This window comes from Antrostomus carolinensis, unplaced genomic scaffold (genome assembly GCF_000700745.2).
Source record: "Antrostomus carolinensis isolate BGI_N321 unplaced genomic scaffold, ASM70074v2 scaffold10300, whole genome shotgun sequence".
In the NCBI taxonomy this organism is placed as follows: Eukaryota; Metazoa; Chordata; class Aves; order Caprimulgiformes; family Caprimulgidae; genus Antrostomus; species Antrostomus carolinensis.
The window spans coordinates 63,022-73,951 of NW_010289116.1; the positions used below are offsets into that span (position 1 = coordinate 63,022).

Genomic DNA, 10,930 nt, shown 5'->3' on the forward strand with positions numbered 1-10,930 from the left:
TTCCTTCAGCTCTGCAAGAGGTGGTGGTATAATTTGTGCCTTTCCATTCAACTTGTAAATATAAATTACATCTCTGTTTCTCAAGCCCCCTGAGATTTGCTCTGTGCTCCTGAGCATCTTTCCCACAACCGGGCTGTCTTTCAGCAGGCTGTGTGTGAGTGGACACGCTAGCTGCTGGGATTCCTGTGAGCACGGCAGGTGCTTCTCCACACAATCCAATGGTGGGAAGCTCTGTTCAACCAGACAGCCACAAATGGGTGTCCTCAGCCCCTTGGGAAGGCATTGGGCTTCCTCCACCATGGAGGAAACCTCCCTCTGGCCATGGCTTCGAGTGGCCAGACTTGATGCTGGCAGGTGACAGTCCATGCACATGGTCCCAGATGTGGCCAGAAATGTGGCAGGATGGGCAGCTGGATGGTCCCTGGGTTATTTGGGGAGGATTGCTTCACTGAGTCCATTTGCCAGTGGATGGCAAGAGGTCTCTGCCCCTCTGTCCTCTTGCCTTCGATGGAGTTGAGTTTTTGGGAGAGGGGAAAGCAGAGAGAGGCCAGAACATCCTATTTTTCCTGGCTGCGAAATACCAAAGGCATCCCTGTCTCTCCCCATCAGTCTGAGTGTTGCATCCTCAGCCAGCAGATAAGCATTTATCTTTTTTTAAGCACTATTTGGACAGGATAGGGATGGTTTTATTTGTTGCTGGCAAAAACTAATTGTCAGAGCATGACTATAAATGGTCTTCCATCCATGCAGAGGGAGGAGATGGATCCTCCTTCAGGTTTATTAGATTTGGCACTAGCATGGGTAGGACAGATTGTTTTTTGTTGTTTTTCTAACATCTCAGAAAAAATCTTGCTCTCTGCTGATTCCTGCTTGGGTAAAAAAACAAAACAAAACAAAACAACAAAATGTGGGGGGCAGGTGAAGCAAATGTTTCATTCAGAACCTCAGTTCTTGGCAGGAGAAGGAGGAGAGGACAACCCAGAGTACCAAAGCAGAGGGCAGGGAGGGCTGAATGCAGTCTTCTTGCTCAGGAAATTTATTTTATTTGCTTCAAACTTGACTAAATTTATGGATTTTTAAAAAGTGAGGCTCGTGCATGTGCATCTGTCAGCAAGGAGCCTGCCTGGGGACATGGGCAACCGGCATGGTGAGCTACTCAGGGCAATCTGGTTACTGCCAGTCTGGATCACGACTGCTTGGAGAGGGCTGGAGGTGGCCATGAGGGTGGATAAGCAGCTTCCCTTGACCCTCAGCATGTCACAGGAGATGCCCAAGGGTTTGCCAGGTCCCTTGTTCCTCCCAAACTTCTTTTGTCCCCATCCCAGAGCCAGGCATAGCGAAAGGTCAGGTCTGCAGGGATGGGCTGCACTGTCCGTGGTGGAACTGAGTCCCATCCAAATTACCTGTCACTGACTACGTGTGTTCTCATCTTGGCAAGCTGCAGCTTGGGAAGTTTGGATACTCAAATATTTCCCTTGTATGCCTCTTGAACCACAGTAAATATTTGGCACTCTGCTCCTGGGGCTTGCTGAAATCAGCTGGAGGATCGGTAGCTGTCTGCGTGCACAGACGTGGGGGCAGAGGAGCAGGTCACCCAGCTCCCACCACCGCAGGCGATCGCGGTCTGGGCTGACCTTTGCAAACATCTCCTGAAGTTAGGGAGGGGCAAAGCTGTGCAGTGAATTGAACTGTGAACTGAAGACCGTTACTGGGGGAAGATGTCTGGGATTTGTGTAGTGTCAGTTGACTCTCCGGTCTAGACCTGTGTGGCATTTCTTCTATGAATCCTTTTTCTTCTCTTGGTATAAGTTTTTCGGAGAATACGGTGGGGAAAAGGGTTGATCTTGAAGTGTTCCCTCAAAATCTGCCTACTTGCTCCAAGCAGTCCCTGGGGACATGAAGCTAATTCATCTGAGCTGGGCTCAGAGGTCCTTTGGTCATGTCCTACAAGAACATGGTAGAACTTGAAAGACCCTTGCGCATCCCCCCAGACGCAGAGCACTGTAGACCGGGATGACCTAATGAGGCTGTGCATCATTCAGTATCATAAATCATGGGCACAGGGGTGACATCCTTTAACAGGGGACATTGCCAGGTGCATGTCCCCACCTAACAACTAGTGAAACCCCCAGAGGCGTTGTCTGTTGTGCCTGGAGTCCCTCTTATGATGTTGGTAAGACTAGTTCATAGAATCATAGAATGGTTTGGGTTGGAAGGGAACTTAAAGCTCATCCAGTTCCAACCCCCCTGCAATCAGCAGGGACACCTTCCACTAGACCAGGTTGCTCAAAGCCTCATCCAACCTGGCCTTCAACACTTCCAGGGAGGAGCAGCCACAACTTCCTTGGGCAACCTGGGCCAGTGTCTGACCACCCTCACAGATGGGAGATCTTATAGCGGCCTTCCAAATACCTGAAGGGAGCCTACAAGAAAGCTGGGGAAGTTCATGTCACAATTATTATTATAAGAGACTTATTTTTTTTCCTCCAAAGCACATTCATCAAGGCTGTGGAGCCAAAACTTCAAGGGCACTGTAGACTTGGTATGAGAGAAATCTGGATGTAAAATTTCAGTGTGGTTTCTCTGAAGCTAATAACCACAAGACTGATGCAGTATCATTGGGGCAGAATTTGGTTACAGGCAGATGGTGTAACATAGATCCTATATAAAATGTGCTAGTTCAATAAATCAGGTAATGTTCCCATAGTTAGAGCTGTCAGTGGTGAGCTCAGAATGTAGAAAGTCAGGCTTATATTGATATAAAGTAGTGCAAGAGCTCAAGGCCACTTCAGAGGTGGTTGGTGATGAAGGGCAGGAGATGTTAACACTATTTCTACTAATCCACTGTCTTTGTTTCACTTTTTTCCCCCCATCCAGGACCAGGAAGAAAATAAAGGAGCCACCAGCTGGCCAGAGTTTTATATCGACCAGCTGAATTCAATGGCTGCTGTAAGTATTTCCCCAATGCTTTGGTGCTTGTGAACCCCTGATGGGGCAGCAGTGCCAGGGTGACAGTCTGTGGCGTGGCCAGCATTGTGCCTGAGAGGGCAACAAGTGTTATAGCCACAAAGATGTGACCTGGCTTGTTTTCAGCCTTTCGGGTCTGTGGACCTCTCAACAATTTGCAACTGGCAGTAGCTTATGATTTGTCCCAGCAGTTGAGAACCCCCCCAATGTAAGGATCTGAGGATATCATCCATGAGACCAACAAATACAGCTGGAAAAAGGAGGCATTTTCTATGGCACACGGGGCATTTAATCTTGCCCTGGGCTGGGATGCTGTGAGACAGATGGCAAACAGCAGCTTTCAGTATAAAAACACCAGGCTGGCTTTAAAGACCTTGTTTGATTGTGCAGTGCAGGTGGGGCAGCAAGCTGCTGTGGTTGCTTTCAAGCTGATAGCTCCTGTGCTTTTTCATGGATACCTGCTACCACCTTGCTCCTGAGACACCCTTATGTGCCAGGCAGCAACGGTGAAACACGGTGCTATGAGTTGTCCATCCCACAATGGACATGCTTAGATGTAATTTTATTAAATAGAATCACAGAATCATAGAATGGTTTGGGTTGGAAGGGACCTTAAAGATCATCCAGTTCCAACCCCCCTGCCATCAGCAGGGACACCTTCCACTAGACCAGGTTGCTCAAAGCCTCATCCAACCTGGCCTTCAACACTTCCAGGGAGGAGCAGCCACAGCTTCTCTGGGCAACCTGTTCCAGTGTCTCACCACCCTCACAGTGAAGAATTGAATCTTGTCCCCTCCAGGCTGTGGGGTGTCCCCTGAGCCCCCCACCTCCTCTGCAGGGGCACATGGGTACCTGTTGGGATGCATGGGTATGAGGGGAGATGCCCCAGTTTAGCACCTTCTCTCTGTGGTTCCCCAGTTAGCATTGGCTTAGCCCCCTGTGTCCTCACAGCCCCCTCCAGCCCTGGAAGGACATTGAGATTCACGTCACCAAGATGTCACCTGCAGCATCTCTGAGCAGGGGTCAGCTAGACACTTTCTTATGGGATACTGTGATGCACTTATTTACCACTTCCTTTTACAAAGAGTGTTTCCTGGAGGATCATGGGCTGTAGGGATCGTGACAGGATTTACATATAAAGCCCATGAGTTGGGATGCTCCTTGCCTGAATTGCAGCCTTTCTGTCTCACTGCTCTGAGTTGCAGTTGGACAGTCACAAGCATCTTCCAACATCAGCATTGTCTGGCTGAGTTGCAGGCCAGTAATTTGGGGCGTTAACTCTGGAACTTAATGATTACGCAGGCCAATGCTAAGTGCGTCCTCTCGAGGTGGTGATCCAGCTGTCCCAGTTGTCTCAAGGAGGTGAAACCCAGCATCTTGCCAAGGTTTGCTGCAGGGTGAGGACTGGTTTGAGGAAGAGGGCACTGAGTTCCTGCTGTCTCACTCAGCACCAGCTGATGTCTGTTTCCTGCTGCTTTGAAACAAAACCCAGTGGCCAGGGAGATGTGAGGTGGTCAGCAGCACTGCTCTGCTGTTTGACTGCACAAAGCCCATCTGGGTTTGGACTGTCACTGACTTGTGATGCCCCAAACACTCACAGCTTGATTGTCCATGGGCTAACGAGTTGGGTGGGTGCTTGCAGGCAGCATCTTCAGGCTAAAGTGTCGTGTTCCCCGTGCTGTCCCCAGTCCAGGCTGTCTCCTGGCAGACCACGGAGGGTTTTTCCTCACTGTGCCTTTTCCCAAGTCCTAAGGATCTGGACTTCTAGACTTCCAGAGTCAGTTTAGGGTCTCAGCTCTGTCCCCACAGCTTGGCACAGCAGGTGGTGGGTGCTCCCACTCCTTGGGCACGTGTTTTGCCAGAAAACCTCCCCCCCCCTCACATCTGCCTTTCTCCTTTTGCAGAGAAAATCACTGATCGCCTTGGAAAAAGAAGATGAGGAGGAGAGAAATAAAACAATCGAAAGTTTGAAGACTGCACTGCGGACAAAACCAATGAGGCAATTCCCTTCTGTTTCCTGGTTTTATCGCTGCGATCGTGACTTTGGATTCAAGTTCTCTGGCAGAGCAGGGGGTTAAAAAGAAATATAAATGGGGGCTGCACAGGGTGAGGGAGGCAGGGACCCTGAAACACCACTAGGTTTTTTTTTTTTCTATTCACCTCTTGTCATTTTGTTCCTTTTTCTCAGTCCTTTTAGTGGCCAGGAGCCACCAGGACCTTCACATTTGTTCAGGCAAATCAGATGACTTCTTTCTTTTTTTTTTTTTTTTCCAAATTTGCTTTTGTTCTTATTGGGATAGAATATAAAAATTCTTTCCAGATTTAATTAAAAAAAAAACAAAACCAAGAATTTTTGTTCGTCAACCAGGCCCTTTGTTTCAATTTCTCTTGCACTTTTTAAAGGAATATAATCCCATTAATCTTCAGGCTTTCATGAAATGCAAAAAAAATAATAAATAAATGTTTCTAGGAGGATTTGACGGGGAGGAGAAAGAAAGGGTGGGACTCTTTCTGAATGTCTGTAGTTTTTCCTAAATTCAGTTTCTCTGGAGTCTGCATGCACGCATCTGCAAAACTTTGAAGATGCCTCAGGTCCACATTTTCTGATGGGAAAATGTTTCGTGACCCAGTGTGGTTATGGAAGAAACAGCTATTGCTTGTAATTCCATTCCCCTCTTCTGTTTCTCTTTTGCAATGGTCCTGGTGATGGCACTTGGTAAGAAATTCCCAGGGTTGAGCATGAGCATCCAGTTTCCATGAGACCTGGACCTCTTGGGTGCTGGCTCCCCGCAGTGCCCTGGGAGCAGGGCTGCTATCCAGCCGTGAAACCTTCCGAAGTCCTTAAAAGTGGTTTCTGAGTCTGCCTCGCTGAAGTCAGAAGGATCCAGCAGGCTCTATAGACAATGTTACCTGTTGGACCTGCTTTTGCTCCCAGGGAAGTGAACATCAAATTGATTTTGGCTGGAAGAAGAGCAGGCTTTGAAGCAGAGAAATCAGTTTTCCCTGAACCTGCAATTACCCCTTTTGTTGCTGTGCATCAGCATTGCTTGTTTTGAATTAAAATCATCCCAGTGCTGGGATGTTCTTGGCTCATTTGCCTTCTGAGCCTGTGTCTTTTGCCAAACCAGAATCCACCCAGCCTGGATGGCATCGGGCAGGGAGGTCCTAAACTGCCTGAGCAGTGTGCAGTGCTATGTCTGCCTGCTCCAGTGAATCTGCCTGGGGCACTGCCATGTGTTTGCTCTCTGCTTGCTATTTAGCAGCGTTCTAAGTCATCAGTAAAAACAGAAATCCCTTAAAATTTGTGAGATGTGCCTAAGGGAGGAGAAGGATGTGGGTGGTGAAGCAGGAGAGGTAGCAGGAGGCAGAAAGTCTGACAGGCGTTGTGGATATGGGCTTGGCTGATGTTGGGTGTCTGTGGCTGACAAGGAAGTGACTCCAGGGCTTGGGAGCTTCTTCCAGTCCTGTGCAAAACTGGTCCCAACTGAGTGGGATTTAAGACTCAGGTTGGAGACTGGGATGGTTTTCAAGCAGCGTGGCTGCAGACTCCTGACCTCCACCCTGGGGCTTGTGCTGGTGGCTGGGTTAGTTGGTCCTCTATCAAATACCCTAGCTCTGGACAACCTCATGCAGATGATGCCTGGTTGCCTACACTACTGTCCACTGATTAAATTAATTTTTGCAACCACATCCCTGTCTTTGAGCTGTATGAGTCTTGCAGGCTATCTGATACCCAAAGTCCAGGAAAAAATATATATAAGATCCTGAGTTTCCAACAACAGACAAGTCAGCCCTGTTTGAGGGTGAAAGGGTCCTGTAGCATTTGCTTTTAAAGCTAAAAACCTTCTTTCTGACAGGTTTGTAACCCGGTTCATCGACCTGGATGGCTTGTCCTGTATTCTGAACTTTCTCAAAAGCATGGACTATGAGACGGCAGAGTCTCGAATACATACCTCGCTCATTGGATGTATAAAAGCACTAATGAACAACTCCCTGGGCCGGGCTCACGTCCTGGCCCACTCGGAGAGCATTAACGTAATCGCTCAGAGTCTGAGCACGGAGAATATTAAGACGAAGGTGGCAGTGCTGGAAATCATGGGCGCTGTGTGCCTGGTTCCCGGGGGCCACAAAAAGGTACTGGAGGCGATGCTGCACTACCAGAAATACGCCAGCGAACGGACTCGTTTTCAGGTAGGTGGGTCTCAACTCACCTCTCACCTCCTGAAATTCAGTGTTCTTGTCCCTTCTTCCTCCTGGATATCTGAATGCTGCTTGCAGATGCTTTGTTATGGACATTTTCAATTTTGATACTTTCATAGAATCATAGAATGGTTTGGGTTGGAAGGGAACTTAAAGATCATCCAGTTCCAACCCCCCTGCCATCAGCAGGGACACCTTCCACTAGACCAGGTTGCTCAAAGCCTCATCCAACCTGGCGGGGGCATCCACAACTTCCTTGGGCAACCTGTTCCAGTGTCTGACCACCCTCACAGTGAAGAATTTCTTCCTAATATCTCATCTAAACCTCCCCTCTTTCAGCTTAAACCCATTTCCCCTTGTTTTGTCATTAACTGCCCTTATGAAAAGTCCTTCCCCAGCTTTCTTGTAGGCCCCCCTTAGGTACTGGAAGGCAACTATAAGATCTCCCCGGAGCCTTGTCTTCTCCAGGCTGAACAGCCCAACTCTTACCCCAGCACTGTGTCTGATGAGGGCTGCAGCCGAGCAAAGAGTGAGGAACCAGTTATTTAAGGCACATCTGGATGGGCTGGTGTTAGCTGGAATGGGTGCTGGGGTGAGCTGCATTACAGCAGGCAGCAGCTGATGATCCATCACCAACAGGTTGCTACAAGCGCTGTAGGAACATCCTGAAGAGTTGTTCCTGCATTCATTCCCTGTCTGTTTGTGCAGCACTGGGGCTGTTGCTGAGTGTTTAACTGACGTTGTGTGTTTGGCAGACACTGATCAATGACTTGGACAAGAGCACAGGGCGGTATCGGGATGAAGTGAGCCTCAAGACAGCCATCATGTCCTTCATCAACGCGGTCCTGAGCCAGGGGGCAGGCGTGGTGAGTGCCGGGGCTGTTGGAGAGGGAGGTGTTTTGGTGGGTTTGGGATTGTTTTATTTCAAGAAGCTTTATGAGGATGTGCACCTTGCTGTGTTAACCCCACAACTGTCCCCTGCAGGAAAGCCTGGATTTCAGACTCCACCTGAGATACGAATTTCTCATGCTTGGGATCCAGCCAGTCATTGATAAACTAAGAGAGCATGAAAATTCAACCCTTGACCGGTGAGTAGTGACCCATGGCCTACTGGTTATTTTTGCATTTGCCTGGTGCACTTACTTTCCAGTGTTTGGACTTGGCCTTTGGTGAAAACATGTGGGTTTTGACTGTAGATTTGGCCCCTCTTGAGGAAATTCTTTGCCAGAAAGGGAGGGGAAAAAGCCCTGTGCCATTTCACCATGTAGGATTGAGCCAGGAAGGATGTGCCATCAGGGGCTTGGGGGATGCTGCCAACCCTCCTCCTCCTCTTTTTGTCCTAAAATTTTCCTTGGACAGGCTGTAATGACTCAAGGCTGAAGATCCAATTGATGTTTCAAGCTCCACTTGTCTCAGCCACTGCCAAGCTGCTCCTGCAATTTATTAATTGTCCTATTTGTATCTGCTTTTAACAGTTGGGTTTTTTTTTTTCCCTTTCTTTCTTCAGGCACTTAGATTTTTTTGAAATGCTTAGAAATGAAGATGAACTGGAATTTGCCAAAAGATTTGAGCTGGTGAGTATCAATGTGGCTGATGCAGACACCACTACTCCATGTCATGGTTCCTTTTAAAAGCACCTATGTAGCCTGGGACAAAGTGCAGTCTTTTTGGATAAAATGTGGAGGTTGGAAATCTGTCTCCTGTTGCCCTAAGCTCCATCCCACACCCTACTTCATCCTTCTTCTCCCCTGGCTGCTGACCAGCGCTGTTTGCCCTTTGCAGTGAGGCTTGTCTGTCCATCAGGCATGAGTGAGGATGGTTCTTGGGGTTTGGAGCTGAGACTTAGGAAGCAGGTGATGCCATCGCCACTCCAATGGCCTGACCTCACTTTGCTCTCATCCACAGGTCCACATCGACACCAAAAGTGCGACTCAGATGTTCGAGCTGACGAGGAAGAGGCTGACGCACACCGAAGCATACCCGCACTTTATGTCTATCCTGCACCACTGTCTCCAGATGCCTTGTGAGTCCCAGGGGAGGCTGCTGGGGCTTGGCAGCTCACATCTCTTCCCCAGGAACGGCAGCGACCTCCCTGCTGCTCCCCTCACTCTCTCCTCCTTCCCCTCCAGATAAAAGAAGTGGCAACACTGTCCAGTACTGGCTGCTGCTCGACAGGATCGTGCAGCAGATCGTCATCCAGAGTGACAAAGGGCAGGACCCCGACGCCACTCCCCTGGAAAACTTCAATATTAAAAATGTCGTCCGAATGTAAGTGCTCACCCACCTTTCCAGGGCTGGCTGCTGAGCAGCACCAGCACGAGCTGCTGTGGCTTTGCTGCTTCCCACTCTGGCAGGCAAGAGGGCCAGGGCTGGGGGTTATCCCTGCCAGGTTGGCATCACTTTGACCCCTTCAGCACAGTGAGCAGGTGAATTAAACTCAACCTCTGTGTGGTCAGTGAGTATTTCCTCCAACTGCTGCTGTCACTGTTCCTTATTCATCACTTACTGTCACCCAGTGATGTTTCTGCTCCTTGGTTGGACCAGTCAACATCTCTGGAGCTGTTGAGACAGCACTGCATCCCAGACTGCAAAACTCTGCTGGGGGAGGCCAAGCAGAGGTGCTAAAAATACCAATTTTGGAGCCTTAAATCCCACTTCCCAGGCTTGCTCAATTGTGTTTCTCGCTTGTTTACTGTGGTAGGATTGTCTCACACGCTACATGTCTTTTCCTTTTAGGTTAGTCAATGAAAATGAAGTGAAACAGTGGAAAGAGCAAGCAGAAAAAATGCGAAAAGGTGAGTGATGAAGAGGTATATGATGTTCACTTTAACTGTAGCCCACATGATAAGCTAAACAGATAATGTATACCTATGTATAGCTGGATGGACTCTGGATTTATTGAGTGGATGAGATAATATCACACCATGGGACTCACCAGGGAAATGGGCAAAGGAAATACTAATTTTCTCATGGGGAGGCCGTGGCCGGGGTATTAAGGCACAGCACACACTCCTTTTTCTCAACCACGCAGCTTCTCTGCAGGGCAGCGTGGGGGTTAGTCCCCTGCACGCTGCTGTTTACCAAAAGGGAGTGTTTATCAACCAAAAATGGTCTCATGGGGCTGTTTCAGAGCACACCGAGCTTCAGCAGAAGCTAGAGAAGAAGGAGCGGGAGTGTGATGCCAAGGCCCAGGAGAAGGAAGAAATGATGCAGACGCTGAACAAGATGAAGGAGAAGCTGGAGAAGGAGTCCAGCGAGCACAAGCAGGTCAAGCAGCAAGTGGCGGATCTCACGGCGCAGCTCCACGAGATGAGCAGGGTGAGGTCCCAAACCCCCTCCCCGTTATAGCCCAGTCCCAAACCCCCTGAAAACACCATGGGGTCATTCCTGGAGGCTGAGCTACACGAAGGGTCTGAGAAAGGTTCTTGTTGGGAGAGCCACAAAAATGTCTGTCCCTGATGACAGGGTGACTTTGCCTCTCTAGCTGCATCAAACCTCAGGCGTGCTGAAGCCTTTGAGAGCTTCCTATGCTGGTTAAATTTTGGCCAAAAAAATTTAAAATTGGCATAGAGGTGTTTCTTGGGTGGTGTCCCCTGGCTCTGTATGACCGGTTCCCCCTCCTCTTTCTCTCCCAGAGGGCGATCTGTGCTGCTGGCCCTGGAGGACCTCCCTTACCACCAGGAGCTCCTGGTGGCCCTTTACCTTCTCCAGCTCCTGGATCCCTTCTTCCCCCTCCACCACCACCACCACCCCCAGGGGGATG

General features: G+C 49.2%; 1 protein-coding gene across 1 annotated transcript in view; it reads left to right on the top strand.

Annotated features, from left to right (window-relative positions):
* LOC104525794 (disheveled-associated activator of morphogenesis 1) overlaps positions 1-10,925 on the top strand; it is a gene marked incomplete at its 3' end in the record, with an annotated part of 35,533 nt that extends 24,608 nt beyond the window's left edge. Inside the window, exons 3-13 of the mRNA XM_029085211.1 lie at positions 2,878-2,949; positions 4,872-4,966; positions 6,825-7,158; positions 7,923-8,033; positions 8,152-8,255; positions 8,675-8,741; positions 9,073-9,190; positions 9,297-9,435; positions 9,904-9,962; positions 10,298-10,485; positions 10,803-10,925. Of these exons, the coding sequence (XP_028941044.1) occupies positions 2,878-2,949; positions 4,872-4,966; positions 6,825-7,158; positions 7,923-8,033; positions 8,152-8,255; positions 8,675-8,741; positions 9,073-9,190; positions 9,297-9,435; positions 9,904-9,962; positions 10,298-10,485; positions 10,803-10,925 (1,410 nt within the window). The remainder of the gene's footprint in view (positions 1-2,877; positions 2,950-4,871; positions 4,967-6,824; positions 7,159-7,922; positions 8,034-8,151; positions 8,256-8,674; positions 8,742-9,072; positions 9,191-9,296; positions 9,436-9,903; positions 9,963-10,297; positions 10,486-10,802) is intronic.
* Between the last annotated feature and the right edge of the window lie 5 nt (positions 10,926-10,930).